Source organism: Aythya ferina, assembly GCF_964211825.1.
Source record: "Aythya ferina genome assembly, chromosome: 8".
In the NCBI taxonomy this organism is placed as follows: domain Eukaryota; kingdom Metazoa; phylum Chordata; class Aves; order Anseriformes; family Anatidae; genus Aythya; species Aythya ferina.
In genome coordinates, this window is record NC_140304.1 from 8373939 (window position 1) to 8393150 (window position 19212).

Here is a 19212-nt window from a genome sequence, read left to right on the forward strand (position 1 = left end):
AGTCAGACTTCTCAACACTTGGTCAAGCAACAGATGCTCATTTCTGCACCTTGGAGCTTGTGCAGCGCTGTCTGCCTTTCCCTCTCCTCCTCCAGCTTCCCGCAGGGTGCCTGCTCATGCTCTCGCTGGCTCTGCTCCCAAGTGCAGCTGCTGTCAGACATCCCCTCCCCAAATCTAGTGGCTGCCTTTATAGACCCCTGAGAGCCCATGCAAGCAGTCGGGCTCTACCTGCTCCTGCATGCTTTTCAGTTCACTTAAACTGGATACTAAATACTAAATACTTAGGACTTGCAGCACTATTCAGAGATTTTTAGTATTCCCCCTTTTCTTCTATTTATAACTGCAAGTAAGTATGACAATTAAAAAGTACGTTATTAAAATAGCTAATGCCTTGGAGAAATGCAGTCACTGTTGAAACACTAAAAAACGCAAAAAGAAAATTTACCAGAAAGTGTGAAATATTTTTATATGAAATCTACAATTATCATATCAGTATCTGCTTAAAGGCAGAGTTGGCACGGTATTAAAAATGTCACAGTTTGAAGAGTAGCAGTATTCCTTAGCTGCTTCTGTTACAAGCTGTATACACCAGGAAACTATAAAACATATTAATGTCAAATTAAAATGGTTGGACACCTACCAAAGTAGTGTAGATGGAAATATTTGACGATTAAGTAATCAACTCTTTACCTTACCTCCTAGAAATGCTAAAATTTAATATATATATATATATTTTTAATGTTACATAAATGCCAGTCTGAATGCCGTACCAAAATACAGATTCTAAAACAACAGTTAAGAAAACTTCAAATGTTTTGAATGGACTTACCTGCTTCCTCTGTTAAAATGAGAGCTAAAATATAACGTGGACATATGCATAAGAGAGAAAAATATTTCTTTATGCAAAAAGTATTGTCATGTTAATTCATAATTTATGAATGCCTATTAATAGGAGGAGGAGGATATATACATTGGGGGATCTCCCATATAACTCTGCGCTCAGCTTTATGGCAGTTTGTGATTGAAATACATGCTAATTTTTGTATTGTGGTTTGAAATTTATATACTCTAAAGAGCAGTATGTGGACACACAAATTTCTCAGAATGGTTATGGAATTACTAACAGACCAAAAGCCATAATATTGAGCTTGATTTGTGCTATCAGTTATAAGAGCTAAACTACAGAGAAAGAGGATATGGAAATAAAACTCATAAATCCCACTGTGTAGAAGAGGGGTAAGTGTTCATTTATTTCATCCCCCAATTCAATTAATTCTTAGTAACAAAACACTAACTATTAAAATAGCCTTTTTTTGTTAAGTCTAAAGTGAGAGTAATTGCAGCTGTTTGACGTAAAGCTAGGAAACAAAATGTTAAGCTGAAATGAGCAGTTTAAGTACGGAATTATGATATCCTTGGCTTTCTGTAGCAGAGCTGTCAGGCTCGGGCAGCGCGCTGGTCAATAGTGACATTCTGCGTGTCAGTGAGCAGCCTCTCCTGATGCCTTAACCTGCAGTTCACACATTGCTGAAGCTCCAACTGTCGAACATTCAGGTCCCCTGGTACTACTGCAGCTTCCAGGCTCTCCTGACTGGCTCATGTTTCATTCTTTGGCAATTTGCCCTAATGATATCCCTCAGGAGCTTTCAGACCCTCTTCTTTTCCATATTTAATCGTGTTATATTAATCTGAGTGCTGAGCAAACTATGCCGCACAAATTGTAATTGTCTGTGCTTTCTGTTGCAGTGCTCTTATAATTATTTTTTTCCTTTTTAGTGTAAAAATATATATACAAAATTACAGCATAATTTTTATTTACAAGACAGCCTGGGTGTGAAAGCTTTAACTGCTGATCTGTTCCACCAACAGGGATTTTTTTTTCTTTCTGTAAAATCCATAATATTTTAGCACTTGCTGTATGGATAGGATTTACATTTTATTTTTAGCTCTTCGTTTTGCTGCAATAAAAGTACATGTCCAATAAAGAGCAGTAATAATCAAGTTAATCTCAGATAGTAATTTTGTTGTGATATAAAGCATTAGGACAGACTTGTCTTCTTCCATAAGCTTGGAGTCTTCTGCATGGGGCATTCCCTTTGTGTGTACTGCTATTCACAGACTGAATTAGATGACGGAGGTAAGTAAAGCAGAAGGACAATATAGCATCAATAGCACAAATTGTTCCCTGGGTATGACCTGTTGTGCCCTGAAGAGATTGTGTTAAGCCTTATGGTTGGGTTTCATAAACGCTGTTTTGAACACACTTCTCGTCCCAATAGGTCCAAGTTTTTTTTTTTGTTGTTTTTGTTTTTGGTGGTGGTGGTGTGTTTGATTTGCTTGTTTTTTTATTTTTTTTTATTTATTTTTTTTATTTATTTTTTTATTTTATTTATTTTTTTTTTTTTCGTGTGTGTGAGGTTTCCAGTGTTTTATGTGCTGGATATAGGCTATCTTGTTTTGAACATGGGTCTTGGTATTTTCTCATTCCATGGGCTCTGTGGCTGCTTAGTAACATAAACAACATTGAGCAACTCCTAACAGTAACACAGTGTTTGAGAGATCAAATCTGAATTCTCTGTGTATTGCAAATTATTTCGTTCGCTCAAGAACTGAAGAAGACCTAGTTACTAATCAGTTCCGTAGTAGTGCTTTTTCGTTTTCTGTTTTAATTTATTTATTTGAAAACAAACCAGCCATGTCCACATGTCCTTTTGGAGTGGTGAGCAAATTGTAACACTTTTTCTCTTGATCAAGGAGTCTTCATTTTCTGGTGATGTTAGTGCCAGTTTTGTTGCCGGTTTCTGTTTTGGGGAACTGAGAAGAGGGGGATGGGCAATTTTGGAAACTTGTAATAAAGTTGTTTTGCTGTCACAGGGAATATTCACTTAGATTTTTTTTTAAAGGTGGTTTGGAAATAAAGATAGTGACAGAAATAGAACTTAATCCCACTGGAGTGGCTTCGTGCAAGACCAAATCAATTCAATTTGTTCTGAACACTGGAAATGTGGGTCCCTTCCCCTGCCCTTCCTGCTCAGCAGACCTGGGCTGCAGGGGCATGCTCAAGTTCTGAACGTTTGTGACAATACCTGGGCTTGTTGGCCGTGATAAACATCAACAAGTGCATGCTTATTTTCTTCTTCAGAAGAGTCAGCAGGGCTGACTTTTAACTGACTTGTCCGTCTGACTTTTTGCAGATGTTGTACTTGTATGCATATATTGTTTTTTTCATAGATGCATTTAAGTAATTAAAAGTAATTCAAATGGTATAATAGGCAGTTTGGGGATGTTAAGGTTCTGACATGTCTAAAAGTTAATTTAAGATTCTGTATTTTTATTTTTCGTATTACTTTTGTTGCCAATTCTGTGTGTGCATTTTTGTTTTTAGTTAACTGCTTGTGTTCATGCGTCAGCTGCATTGTTGTATCCAATGTATTGGCAACACATTTACATCCCAGTGCTTCCTCCACATCTTCTGGACTACTGCTGGTAAGATAACTAACCCGTTATCCTCACTTCTGAGATTTGTACCTGTCTTATAGTTCTAAGTAACTCACGAAAACAGAAGCTACTGATGTGACTGAACGTGCAGGTTCCAGTTTATGAAAGCACTTAAGTCAATGCTTAAATGATTATGTGAACAGAGATATTTCAGCATGCCTTTACATTGGTTTTGAACTGGTACCTTCAATTACAGTGCTGATTACTATCAACAGAGCATTTAGAATCCTGTTTATAGTAACTGGTCATGTTTTATTGCTATGTTCAGTAATTTAAATGCAAGTGTCTTAAAGTTTTCATTTATTTGATGTTTACTTTAAATTGAGGGAGATGATTCTGGTACAAGCATTCAGAAAATACTGATGGATGTTTCTGGAATCAAGCCTTAGTAAACATCTCTGTTTCTCTTAAGTCCAAAGAAAGATTTAATGCTTGTACTTTAGGCCAAGACAGGTTCAGGATTATATCCAACACCTTGCACGAATTGCTTACAATCTCCTTTTGATAATTCCAGATATTTTTTTATTGTAAGAACTCTTCTCACAAATACTTCTCCTGATGTGTTTCTGTTCACATGACAGGCTTCATGTTTTTGGTAAATTCTTAAATTGGGAAAGAAATGGTCACTTTTTGAGTCACTTCTGGTCCTTCAAGGGATGCTGTTTCCTTTGTGATGGTCGTTACGTCTTATACCAGGCTAGTTTGAGGAAATTTTCTGTTCCAAATGCCTGGGTTTTACGATTTCAAGCTAAGAAAAGATTTACTTTCTTCTACTCGTAGTAGTGCCGGAGATACCAAATTAACTTCCATTAAGGAACTAATACAGGAGTATCTGTCCCTGGAGGCTTTCTCTCTAAATAGACCCTATGGATCTGTGATGGAGAAATGATCCATTTAAAACATTTTTACAGATCAAGATTTATTATATATGGTATATATGTAATAGATATGGTATGTCTTCATCTAGGATAGTTCCTATGCTTCATCTGTATATTGTTTGTTGTCTTCAAAAATAGCCCTTCTCCCTTTGCTTTCAACAGTAGCGAAGCCTTTCATCTTTAATGATAGTTTTCTTCTGGAGAAACTCTGTCCTACTTGTTTTTCCTCCTAGCTTTGATAAAATGCACCAAGATGGGGATATAGCTTGGATGTATTTGTTTAGTTTTCGTATTACTTGAAGTTACTGCCAGAAGCTTTTTATTTTCTTCAGTATCACCCATAAATGCGGTTCTCAGAAGGTAGATCAACACCTTTACTCAAGCTGTACCCTGCAGAGTGCATCCTGAATACTAGAAGATTTTTTATTTCCCCTCCTAAGCACACATAATGTTTTCAGAAATAATAATGTTAGATGCTGTACACAGCTCCTTCTGATGATGATAATACTTGAGATTCTAGGTCATTATGGCATGACCTGAGAATATTCTTTACTCATTAAAAAGAAGCATGGAGTTTCTTAAACTTGTGCAACTCATTTATATCCCTTTTTCTCTTTTACTGTATTACAATAGAAGGGGGAAGAAAGTTTCCTTTATTTAGAGATGTTCAAATGGAGACATAAAAGTTCACAAAAGGAAATGCCCAATTAATGAATTTACCACAGTAACTATAATTCAGACTTTTTTTTACTGAAGTTGTCTGCGTTTATGTTTCTCTGTCTGATCATGTTGGTTTGAATGGTTCTTTTGTGAGATAAATTGGAATAGTGTAATAAAAGCATACAATACTTTCCTCATGTTTTGATACATTAACAATGAGTAAATGTTTTCCAGTTAGGTATATAATATATCAAATTAGAAAAGCTTGATGAATTTACAGGATCAAAATGTATGTTACTTTACTTCATGTGCAGTCCTAGAGGATCTTCTAAATTCAAAATGAATGAAATAATTTTCTAAATGTTTTTATATATTTTAATTTTTCATGTATTATTTTGACAGACTGAAGTTATTTTTTTTAAGTGCCTTTTCTTTTTTTTCTTTTTAATGTAATCTTTTTTTTTTCTTTTTAATGTAAATTTTCATGTTTAGAAACTACATTATCTTTGTTTAACTTAAACATTGTTGCGATAGCTCATGTTTACTCTCAGTTGAAATAATACATTCCGAATTAGTTAAATCGTTAAATAAATATCAAACTGCTAATTCTTTCCTTTAATGTTAGGCATTCTAAGGGAGTATGGATAATTCTAAATAAAGATAAAATGCATCTAAATTTACTGCTTAAGTATAGATCCTGATCCTGCAAATTATTTTGCTTTTTAATAACCAAACATGTTTTGTGAGAAATACGCTTTTTAAAATGAGTTTAACTATAAATCTTTAACATATGGTAAAGATAAATGATACAATTCAATGGGGTTTAGAAATTGATAAATGGGGGTACATTTTCTGGGCTTGAAAATAAGCAAACTACAACGTTGAGCAAAACAGCTATATCTGTATTAAAAAATCATTTAAATTCTTCCAATTTACTTTGTAACCAAAAAGGATCTTGTGGTTCTGTCAGGCAACTGTATGTACAGACAAGTTTTAGATAACCAAAAAAATATTCTTTAACTAATGCAAACCCACTAGCACTGAGCACCAGTGTGGATTGTAGTGCCCGGATTCTCATGGATGGATCTCCAGATGCCAGGATTTGCTAGGTTATGAATACGTGCAAAGTCCTGTGTGTGAACATCCTGTGTTCAGAGCATTTTTTCCTTCACATAACTTACTTGGCCTTAAATTCTGCTATGAGAACTCCAATGTGAAAATTGGAACAACCATACAAAAAATAAGATAGCAATTCCTTTTTCTAAAGGACAGCAAAATATTAGACAGTGAAAGGACTGCTCATTTTGTTCTAGTAGAAGAGAACACACAGAAATAAGTTTCCTACAATGTATTCTTGAACAGCAGTTTCTCAAAAATACATTTTTCTGAATATTTTTTTAAGATTTTTTTTTTTAAGAATTGATTTCTTCTGCACATTTCAGCAAGCAAAGAGATTGTTGCTTGCCATTGGTTGCATCCCATTAGGTGGCTTGCTTTCAAGGAAACTTACAGAAATTAAGTCTGTGCATTCTTATAGTAATTATATTTGAATAAAATCAATTTTTGTAAAGGAAAAAGCTAATTTCACCAAATTTCAGTGTAATTTCTTGGCACACTTAGTCACTGATATGAGTGTATGACAGTTTTGTCTGTAGATGGTAAAGCATCTGTTCTGCTGCTGCTCTGTTAAGAATATAACGCAATTAGAAAATTCAAGTTACGATGGTAGCATGCCTTTTTATGTGATTTGGTCTCTCCTGAATTGGGATATATGCAAGCCTGTTTTCATGAGAATAGGACAATTATTTTCCAATTAACTTGCATAGCATAGTAATTATTTTAGGAAATGATGCTGTGGATTAATAACATTTTTGGTAATAACATGCATAAGCAAGAGAAAATCTATATAGCAGCTCCCAGTAGTATCACAGTAAGCAATTTTATGTACATTTTACAAACCTCTGTTGTTAGGGCTTCAGAGTTCAGCAGTAATACAATTCATTGTTTGCTGAAAATTATCAAATTGACTTTCCATACCTGCAGTTTTTATTTCATGCATTTTCAAGATGTGTTTATCTAATTAGCTTGGTACATTCATTCTGTAAATATTTTAAAATTGGAATGATGTAGCTGTTGCTTTGTTCTACAGAAAAGAGCTACACACTGCCCTTTTTAATGACAGATTTATTAATGGAACAAATCATCAGCTATTACAAGTCAGTACAGGCCTGGTGAAGCTGCTAGAGCAGCGTGCATAAAATACGTAGGTGATATAGCACTTCTTTTCACCATAGTTTCTCCAGTTCATGTTACTTGTAACACCAAGATATTCTGATGTGATGAACGAGAGGAGGATCTGTTTTGCTCAATATTCAGCAAAAGAATCCTCTCTGATATGTCAGCCACAGTTGTTCAGATTTGTTTGCTTATACATACTGCCTAGAGTTAGACGTTCTTGAAATTATAGAGTGTTTTCAGGCTAATTCCTCACTGCATATAAAGGAGGGACACCCATTTGTTTTTAGACCACAAAGGTATAAGGCCCTAGCCTAGCTGAAGTGGTCATGAGGTACTGAAATTTTTCAACACTGGGCTAAGAACAAGACATGAGAAGATGTAGGGGTCTCCATTTTCCCTTTTTGAATGTCTACATCCCATGCCTTGAAGCCATCAGTGTTTGCAGTCTCAACAAACCTTTGATTTTTGATAATGTAAACATAATGAAAACTTGGTTTGATCTGTCATTTGTTTTTCTTTTTTGTTTTGTTTTAATCAGTACCTTCCTGTTGGACATTGCTAATGTAAGCAAATGGATAATCCATAGTGAGTGTAATTTTTTTCTAAAAATGCCTGCAGCCATAGGCAGGTGAGAATTGCTGCTTTCCTTTACGGAGTTGGGGCTGCACTGGTGAGGCCCCAGGAACTAGCCCAGCAAAGCCTCTCCCTGGGCCTCAGGAAGTCAATCTCGAAGCAGTCAGTGCTCGTTAAGGCTCAGAGATGTGGTCAAATAGATGCAACATGAGCTGATGTGTTTAACTGTTCATATAAGCGATCTTGCCTTCAATTTAGTTTTTAGGCCTTACTTTTATTTAGTTTTTCTCTCTGCTCCCTTAATATTTCATTTCCTGCTGAGTTGCTTGAACCGGTCTGTCCATTGCTCACTTCTCTGGAGGGAATATTTTTAGTAATCTCACAGCACCAAATAATGTGATGATGATTCTTGGATGCTTTTTTCCTTCCAACACTGGATAGTGAATATATTCTTTATCAGTTTAGTGGAAGAAAGAGAAGATTATAGAAAACCATGATAAATACGCCTGACTACTTCACTTTCCTGCTTGCATACTGCAGGAGGTCTCATTCCAGAGTCTGTGTGGATAATTGTTTTATTTTGAGAATATGATGCCTTGTCTTATTCAAATTGGAAATGAGAAATTTATTACACAGTAAAAAAGATATCTTCTTTCAGCTAGTAATAATTTCAAGAGCACCTGTATACAGTTAATACAAGCTTACACAGTGGATGTTAACTAGACACCGTACAAGCCAAGGTTTTAAATATGTTTTGGTTTACAAATGGCTGTAGTTAAAAGATAATTTGATTGTTTTGTCTTTTTTCTTCAGTGCACCAATGCCTTATCTAATTGGCGTCCACTTAAGCTTAATAGAGGTAAGTTTACTGTATACTTCTGAGTACGGATATGCATGAGGTGTTTGTGCTCTAATTGATAATTTTAATGGAAATGCTACAGAAAAAAAATCCCTGTTTTTTACAATCAAAATTACAAAAGTTAAGTTTCAGATGCTTTAAAAAATAAAATTGGCTCTCTTTGAAATACTTTTGAAGTGCTTTATTGAGATATACAAGCTCTACCTCATGATTTATTTCTATGTCTATTTAATAGCTCAGTTATAGGATTTTTTTGTAGCTTTCTTAGTGGTACAACAACATATCAGATTTTTCCTATAATAGTAATAAAAACTTCTTCTGGGGCCATCATCATTCTGATTTCCCAGCTAACTTGTATTCCTCTCCTTTGAAAATTTGAGTCTAGCATTAATCCCATAACATTCATAACTATTCATTTAGAAAACAGTAATTTTTATCAAAAAACAAGAGGTAGCCTTTCCAGATCTAAACATACAACAAAATAATAAATCCCATCTGAGTGCTAACTAGTAGTAGGGTCATAAAATAAATAAATAAATAAATAGCTTTGTCTCTCCATAACCGTTGAATGACAGTTAGGCCTGCATGTGTAGTCTGATTATAATGCAGAAGAGATAATTCATTCAGGAGCTGTGTTTCATACTTCTGCTAAAGCAACTTCTGAGGATGAATTCCCATTTGCTAAACCAATGAAGTAGGTTCTCCCCTAGACTGAGCCCCTAGCACTTTTGTGTTTCCAAAAAAGAGCCTTCTATCACGTATACCTCTTAACTAGGCATAACCTTCTGTTCTCTCAAACCTAGTTCTTATGATCTATATACATTGATTGTAATATCTTGACTAGGATCCTTTTCTATATTCTGTCAGGAAATAACAAACCTGAAAAGAATTCAGTGATTTCATTTTCAGATGATTCTTTCTGAAATTATTTTCTGGACCATAATAGTGTGTTTTACTGTAGGACCATATAGAAAAGAGTTTTATCTTTTTTTTTTTTTTCCCCTGAAAGGAAGAAATGGTGTAGTTCTTACCTGCTAGTCCATTGATGATTGTTTCATCCATTCTTCTTTAATACTTGTAGACATCACATACCTGTAACTTGGATAAATATACAAATAATTACTTAGTTTGCTCTGCTTTAAATATGATTATATGATTAATAACTGATTTTCACAAATATGAAAGAATAAAATGTTCATATAACAACATATACACACACACAGTATACTTAACTGTTATATGTAATTCTTGGTTTTCAAGAATTAGTTTCATGAACATGCATGTATTTCAGAGGCTATTAGTATAACCTTATGTTTGATGAAAAGGAAGTGTTTTTAAAATCTATTTTTACTCTTCTGTCTAATTCAGATCCTACAAATAAAGCTCAAAATCTTGCCTGTGCTACTATTATCCTTTGTAAAATCAAGATTTTTAATCTAGCCATTATAATAAAAAGGAGGATGCAGGAGAATGCCATAGTAAAATGCTTTTCCACTATTTTTTCCTTCTACAGAGAGTAAAAAATAGGTCGCTGGAGGATGTGGTTTTGCTAAATGTTGACACAAACACTCTAGAAAATCCTTTTAATGACCTGAACAACCTACCTGCTGTAGTGGTGAGTCTTACAGATATTTCTTTCTTTTTTTTTTTTTCTTTTTTTTTTCCCTTCTTAAATGGATGCTTGGATTACCAGTAGCTATTTTTGCCTGTTTTTGCTAACTGCTGTAAAAAGAATAAGGGGGTAAAAAGCAGCAACTATAGACCCCTATATTTGAGATTTTACATTTCTGACAGTTGAGGAGATGTTGAATGGAACATCATATTCCTTATTGTAGAAGTAGGATCATAATTATAAAGCTAGCTGCATTCATTAGGCATAGCTGCTTTAAACGCAAGAGTCTCTTCATCTCATCTTAATCATTATATTACAAAGTAGGCATTTCTGTCTGCCTAGTGGCATGTCTTGCAAAAGAACGAGAGAGTTTTTGAAGGCAAAAAGAAGAAGGGGGCCAATTATCGGCTTCTGCTTCCCTGCCACCTGCCAGCGCTTTCCTTTTAATTAATGATCTGATGGCACTGGTCAATATAATAAGAAATGCTTGTACAGTTGGGGTCAGAAAATTCAGGCTTTGATCTTCTTCAACTTTCTGAAACATTTATTTGTTTTCTCTAAATTATTTCAGTTTTATTTTAATCTCTTCTATCCTGCTGAGGGCTGCGTGAATGAAAACCTATACTGTTTGTCATTTGCTTTGGCAGAGCAAAGACTGCTTACTTAGAATTCTATTTGTAAATTAAACTGCAAACCCAGTTTGTCATAAAAGACATCTGATCCTTTTGAAATGACGAAAACTGTCTTTTGTCTGTAAAGGATGATAAATTAAGTGCCAGTTCTTTCTGGACTTTGATCTTGCAGAGGGTCCCCCCCTCCTTTTTTTTTTTTTTTTTTTTCCTATTGCCTATAGGGGAACATGTTCTGTATATCATTTTAAATAGTCGTAAAATTCACTTACCTTGGTTTTCCCAATACAGCTCTAAAAGAATATCAGTGTGAAATCACTGTTCTGATTGTTTAGCTATAGATGCTCAAGCTATCAGAAATTGTCAGAACAAATAATTTTATATCAAAATGTGAAATCAGAGCTACATTTTCTGAAATTGTGAATCATTAAAACAATCTGTCTTAATCAAAGTGAGGCATTGGACTGAAATACTATGTCTTGTATTGATAATTTGTATGTATATGGAAAAACAGAAATCAAACTCTTGATGATGATATTAATATCAGTCCTCTTTGATTATAATAGTATTAAAACCTAGATTTTTTTTTTATATATTGTCTGGTCAGTCTTCCTCTCAATTCACTATCAACTGTAGTTCAGAAATGTGAAAGAAATTTACTTTGATCATATAAAAAATATTCTGCTGTTCTGTGATTTTACACTGATCTATGAAAAAGTATATACACATGTACAATAATTCTGAGTGTACTCTGAAGTACACATATACAGCTGAAGTAAATAATAACTGAAGTAAAAAAAATAGGTATTTTCTGGTGTGTTGTTAATTTTAACTGACTTTGCACTAAGTGTAAAAGGTTGAGGTTATAATGTCATGGAGGTACGTACCTCTTGTCAAATAATAGCTAGATGTAGAATTGAGAATTAAGCATCATCTTCACTAGAGTTGTAGCTGGAGGTCCTTTGAACAGTAAAAAAAAAAAAAAAAAAAAAAAAGGATGTTTGTGCAATGAGGGGGACCTCATGTATTTTACAGCTGCATGTCAAAATGATCTCTAAATGAATAGGCTAGCATGAAAAAATAGGGGCGGCAGTTCTTCGTAATTTTAGGAGTATGTTTTTCCCTATGATGTGTAGATGTTACTATTATTAATGTTAATGAAAGTTATCTAAGAGTGAGGATTATGCAGTAGACTTAAAATATTTCATTTGATATCTAATATTGAACAAAACAGAACAACTGTGCTTTATGTAAAATATACTTGCAGAACTTGTTTTTACAGTGAAGCTTTTAATTTAAATAGACCCATTTATTTCTCTACTTCAATCGGTAAATAAAAAAATAACGGAAAACAAATAATCTTGTAGTTGGAAAACCTAGAAACAAAGACAGTGTCTGGGTTTCGGCTCATAAAATGACAGCATGCTTGTCCTTCTGCATTCAGCAGGGACAATGCAACTGCTAACATCTGGGTTAAAATGTATAAGATGTAAGGCTGTAGAATCAAAATGGTAAGTTAAACTTAAAGCATTAGAGCAGATGTCAGATGCTTACATACGTGAAATATTTTAGCTTATATAAATAGGACTTGTAAGCATACGTACAAAGGTGGTAAAACTTCTGATGAAAAATGTAATAAGCAGGAGTACCAATGAAGGGTGTTAAAATAGGATGAAGAACTGAAAATATAAAAGAAGCTCTCATCCCTTTGAAAAATTGATTCCAGATAGATTAACAGCCTAACAAAAGAAATGCAATATTTTTCAAAGACTTCTCTAAAACTGTTTCTTCTGTCTGAAGGAAACTGAGTAAATTCTTTCCTTGATCAGTATGCCTGATGACGTCCTCACTGCATAGGTATTTAATAGTTTACCCATGTATAAGTAATGTGTCTATGAAAATGTTCCCATTGTGAATTTTTTCAAGATAAATTCAAGATTGAAAAACATTACTATATAGCATTATCTAATAAACTGCGTAATAAATTAACTGAGATTTAAAGGCATTTTTAAATCATTCACTTAAGTATTTAAATTATAGTTACAGGCTAGATGACTTTCTATGCATGTGAACTCTATTATTCTGTCAGACTGACCAGTGGTCTTGACTGTGCAAAGGTCAGTGGTCACAGTTGTCCTGAATTACCAGTCCTTTTTTCATGTGGACCCTCTGCTGCGTTGCATGCTGTAATCTTCTTAATGGCTTCATTCCAATATTCACACATAATATTTTAGATTTATTGACTGTTAGAAATACTACCATGCCAGTAGCAGTTCCGCTACTCCTAAGGTATTTAAAATTGGAAAAATAAATCAGTGCAAGACTTTCAGGAATCCTTTGTTTTCTCAGAGGGGGGAAAACCCTCTTTTCCCCTCTCTTCTGACAAGAACACTTGTTTTTAAATTTAATCATTTCACTGTGAATTTGTCTATTATTTTTTAATTAAAAAAATGAAAATAAGTAGCTGCTTCTGTGGGAATAATTTTCCTAATGCAATAATACACAGATCACCACTTTAATAGAGTAAGACAGTAGAAAAAGAACATTTGTGATGTATATAAATTAGGGAAGACTATAGACGCTTACACAACTATAAACCTTGGGCCTGATTCTGCAATACCTGCTTGCAATTAGCTCTGACAAAAAGATCAGTCCTTTCCACAATTTGAACCCTTTCAGAAAAATCTCGGAGAACTGAGGTTATCACAGTTATCACATTTAGCAACCAAATCTTACTCAATTCACAGTACACTTTAAGCAGAACTTTTATAAATATGATCTTCGGAAAACAGTGGGCTTTATAGCATGTTAGCATCTTCTGTGTTTGTTAAATGTTAACTGTGAAATCTACAGAGCTGTTGAAAGATGCATTGCCTTTATAGCATGTTGCACATATACACTGATACAGGACAAAATTCAAAGATTTTTTTGAGTTTTTCTTCTGAGATTCCAAAAGTCAAAGTATTTTAACAACATAAATTGGGTGATGGAACGTCACTGTTTTAATGGTAATACTGCGAAATAGGCTGTAATTCATGTTGAAAATTAACCAGCTACTTTACAAAATAATTATTGGGATTTTTTTTGTAATTTTTTTTACAATACCATTAATCATTGTATTTTCAGAAATAACTAGCAGCATGTAACATTGCAACTAATTATTTTTTTGCAAAATTTAAATACCATAATTTAGTTAGTTTTTCCATTAGAAGATACCCAAAATATTACTTATATATATTAGAAGCTCAAAGCAGGCAGAAATGTTTGCAATGTTATGAAACAGCTATTTATGCTGAATCTCAGACAAGTTGTTTGAGATTCTGTTGAACCTCGATATAATTTTAGAAACTAGACCATCAGATTGAAAAATGCAACTAGTTTTGAAAACATTTGCATTTAGGTAGATAATGAGTATTTTTGATTAGATGCTGGAGGGCTAGCTGAGATGCCTAAATCCTGTGTGTATAGATAATATCAAGTATGTAGAAGCTCTTTCATTAACAACATCGATTTAAATCAACTCAGATTCCATTTTATTGTACGGTCTTGTTTTGTTTCTCTTCTCTGCCACTTACTACTTTTTGCTATTGAGAGTGTGCTTTTACTTTTACAGTGACCTGATCTGATGGGGAACACTGGAAAATAATGTAAAACATAATAACTGCCACTGATATGAGAGAAATACCTGGGTATATTTTTTTTCAGAGATGCGATAGTTGTTGGGAATCACAGAGCATGGTTCTGCATTCCTTAGGGCACAAATCTTTTGAATGTTTCTGTACAGGCTTAAATTTATACCTGTGCTTAAGCTTTTGCAGGAAGAAAGGCTTTGATTAATAGTTACATCATTTTATGAATTGTTTTTTTTAACTTTTGTGGGTCCTTCTATTATTCTACTCACATGAATATTGAAGAGGTATTAGTCATGTCTTGTTTCCGATCGGGTAATTGTATTTTGGAAACTTGAAAAGGATATAGGGTGACTATTTTAAAAAATTATGCTTCTTTTTTCAATGCCCGATACAATATGTTTTGACATTTTTCATATACTTTGTATGTATGAAAGCAAAGCCACATGCAAACCACATGACTTCCTAAATCTCCGAAAGACTATTCTATTGATTTAATCCTTCCCAAAGCTCTGATTGCTCTTCATTGGTAGTGTTTAACAGTCCAATGAAGTCACCTTCCTATGACAAGCAGTTGCTAGGAGAAGACAAAAACACTTTGCTCCTAGTGTAAATTAATAATACCATTTCTGAAACAGATCATTAGTGCCTCACAGGAAAAGAAATAAAAGAGTTCTAACCCCTGTTGTTTGTTTGTTTCTAGTTCTGTATTTTTAAACTTTTCAGAAGGCTATTTCTGCTTAAGTCACAGAAAGGGAGAAAAAGAGTCAGGCGTTCCTAATCATAAATAGGTAGATGGATTAAAACATATATAAGGAAAATACTGCAGTAAGGATGCCTCTTGGGTGTTTTTTGGCTTCATGTCAGTACTGTGTATTTTCTTTGAAATTTTAAGAACGATTTATTCTGCCACCATGGCATCACCTAAAGGGGGCTTACACTCCCTTGGCTTTAGGTTCAAGTGATCATACTCCTGCTGTGCACCAGGTCCTCATAAGTAGTTCAAAGCACCCATTCTTATCTGTCCCTACTGTGTTGGCTGCAGTAACTGCTTATCACTCTGGTTAAAGTGTGGAGGCTTTGCAGGCAGCCTACCCAGCCAGGCAGCTTGGCTTTGCTGTCCCTCGGTGGTTTGCTAAGCACGTCCGCGTTTGCTGACTTCAGGTTGAAGGAACCCGGGCAGGCAGGCTGGCAGCAAGGGTGTGCTTCAAGGGTCCTTCAGCAGGGGCTCCAGCTCTGGTGACTGGGAAATCAAGGCTGGAGAAACTTTTTGAACTCCGGCACAATCTTTCTGAGGCTAGAATTTGCTCCAGGATAGCAGCCTGGTATTGCAGCTCCTGACCGGGTAGCGTTCCTGCAAGTTTGTGCTGGAACCTCCTGCCTTCAAGCTGACAGTCCATTGGGATTTTCTTAATGTTGTTGAAATAATAATGTACCAGTACTGCAGTAAACTGGGAGATTTTTTTCGTTTCTGTTGTTGTTTTTAATATATATTTGTCTAAAGCATCCTGATACTGATTTATGGTAGGGTGTATAGGGCCCAAGAGAACTGAAAAAAATCAGAAAATCCTTTTCCCTTGCTTTGTCCTGTAATTCTGCTGCTCTACACCTTCTTTTTCACTGTTCTCTCTTACCTTCTTTTATCATCTGCCATAATTTCCCCAAACTTTCAGTGCCCAGCGTAACATCTTTTTTCTTTCAGTTAAAATACATCCACTTCTGCTCTTTGGTTTTACTAGTTACGTGCATTGTCCCCCTACCTCCAAGAATGACACAGGGAGGAGTATTCAATCAACTCTTTATCCATCCGTAAGGAAAGACAGTAAATATTGATTATCCTAGAAACAAGCGATTGCAGCCAAGTTGTGATCCTCCTTTCTCTCTGTTTTATTTTTGCTATTTCCATTAATACCGATCCACCAGAAGCTTCTTTACCGACACTGTATCACCAACCAGCAGTATGAAGCCTACTCCCTCTTTACATTTGTATATATAAGTAGAGCCTGTGCTGGGGTTAGAAGAATCGTCTAAATGTCGATTTACAGGGAGATCTGATTTTATCACTGTTGAAACTGAGAAACTGAAACTCAATTGCAATGTGTTGCTGTAAAATGATTTCAGGTGAAGAGGACATTTGTTCCTCTTTTGTTTGAGTGTCCCTGTAGCTGAATGATAAGAAAGGTCATGTGTTTCCAATTCATTGTGGGTCTGTATGAGGAAGCAATTACTTTTCACTTAATTTGAAAACAGTCCTAAAAAATACTGATAGTCAGCCTCTGACCAACACAACATATAAGCCCATGATTACCTTAGATCTAGAACATTACCATTACTAATATGAAGTAGCTTAAATTCAAGATAAGTATCCACATTCTTTTAGAAGTATTTTTCAAAATTTTCAAATCTCATTTGATCATGTCACACCATTTGACACATGTCTTCAGGAAATACATGACCTGTTAGCTTAAAGGATTTTCAAATACATTTTGCAAGTTAAATTTCAGAGTTCTAGTTGTTATTACAGTTTTGAACAGATAGCATTGAACAATTTTTCTGCTTTAAAGAAAAAACAATGAACCCTTTTTTAAAAAAAAGCTACTGAATTCTAAAAATCACTTTACAAAAATGATTTAATGTAAATATACCAGTTATATTTTCAAATAGAATATGCACGAGATTTTTTGTTTGTTTTTTTTATGAAACAAACTCCTAGTGTAAGATTATGAGTATAAAAATTGTCTTTTTTTCACATCATTAAATATAACGTAGAAGAGTGTAGATTTGCAAGAAAGTAGAGGGAAAAGGAAATTCTTTCATGTTTAAGCTGCTTTGTTCATCATGACAGAGACTACTTTCTAAGGTTGAGAATTCATTTTTTGACCTCATGTTTCTGTTTTTCTTGTAGTGAAACTGAGCTAATACTGATGGGCAGATTTCCCTTATACAAAGTGTATTCCCCCATTTATTGCCCTCAAAATTAAATAAACCTAATTTTTAAGAACCTTAAAATAATCATACCATACAGAACAAAGAAAATAAAATAACATGCATTTGTTTTTTCAACCTTGAACTCCTTAACTGCTTTTTGTACTCAGAGTTGTACTTTTTTTTTTCTTCTTTTTTCTTCTGAGGTATAAGGGAAAAACGTAAATGAGCCTTGGTGTATGCTATCCATGGGCTAAACGAATCAGGCTCTAAACTTTTATCTAGATCTATGGAGCTTGGATATAAATTGAAAAGATCACAGCTATGGGGAAAAGACCTATACTGTAAAGGCCTTTCTGCATAGATTATGAACATCATAACTCAATAATTTTTTTTTCAAAACTATAGTTATAATTGGACCCAATGGGGGTCTCTCTCTTTGATCAGATCACAGTAACTGTGACTTTACACTGGAAAATGTCACTACTGTGAAGGTTTATCACCTGTAGAGCTGGTCTTTTCTCTGATGCCATGTTCAGTTCTCATTAGCATTATTCAAAGTTTAGTTGTTAATTAGGTTGACACTTCAATTACAATCATCATCTACAAGAACAGTCATGACTGCTTGCATAAAGAAATAAAAAGATATTCATTCTTGCATACATTTCTAAAAGAGTGAAAGCTGTTTTGCTGATAGTTTGTGCGTATAATGTTCTGTTTAAAGAGTAACTCTAAATGGTACTTTGTATAGAATTTAATGACAAAAATATTGCTTTCATGGTTATATTGCAATACAAAGGGAGGTAGAAACTTGTATTCAACATAATTGGAGCTGGCTTATTTCTCCAGATATCCCTCATGATGGTAATTAGTTGAATGAAACTATATCTGGGTGTAATTCCACATATCTTCAAATCAAATACTCTAATAATTCCAGAATTATAAGATCTTTCTCCAAAATCTCCAAGTAATAGCCATCTATGCCAAGAAAAAGGAAAACAGAAGAGACCTCCTTCCAAAGAAATGTCAAGCACTAAAATAAGAATAGCTTTTTTTTGGTTTTGTTTGTTTTAACTACAGGTGCCTAATCAGAACATTATTCTCCTTTTTTTTTTTTTTTTTTTTTCCCTTTCATGTGTTTTATCTTCAAGGACAATTCTAACAGTAATGTACTACTGAGTTTACACAAACTTTTCTCAACTGTTTGACAGCAGTAGCAGCTACACCCATGATGCATGAGAAATGATGTAAGATAGTAATTTGATATTAAAAAAACAAACAAAAAAAATCCCTAAAACTGAATCATAAGTTAGCATTAGAAATCCTTAAAAATAAGCGGCCTTAATATCAATAGAAAATATCCAACTGTCTTCATTCAAAATGAAAAGGTAAATTTTATGATCAGAAAAAGATATGCAGAAAAGTGGCTCACATGCAGTTTACTGTAAAATAATTAAGCTTATTTATGTCAAGAGGCCTTGGGAAAAAAAGAGAGCATAAACCAATTTGCATTAGCACTCTACCATCATCCCCTGCCTTCATTTCAATTAACAGACCAGCAGGTGCTCTTTGCAGTTAAAAAGATAAGCTATCAAGGAGGAGGATGAATTTTTGGCTGACCTGTAGACACCATGGTTTGCCTGCTGATTGGGTTCATACCTCGCTGTACCAATTTCTGAGGTGTTAATTTAACTGTTCCACTCTGTCATGC

The 19212-nt window shown here is 34.3% G+C and overlaps 1 protein-coding gene across 4 annotated transcripts in view; it reads left to right on the forward strand.

Annotated features, from left to right (window-relative positions):
• DENND1B (DENN domain containing 1B) overlaps positions 1-19212 on the forward strand; it is a 163039-nt gene that overhangs the window by 96883 nt on the left and 46944 nt on the right. For all 4 annotated transcript variants that reach the window (XM_084528130.1, XM_084528133.1, XM_084528132.1 and 1 more), the window contains 3 exons: positions 3386-3486; positions 8661-8706; positions 10220-10321. In XM_084528130.1, coding sequence (XP_084384256.1) covers positions 3386-3486; positions 8661-8706; positions 10220-10321 — 249 coding nt within the window. The remainder of the gene's footprint in view (positions 1-3385; positions 3487-8660; positions 8707-10219; positions 10322-19212) is intronic.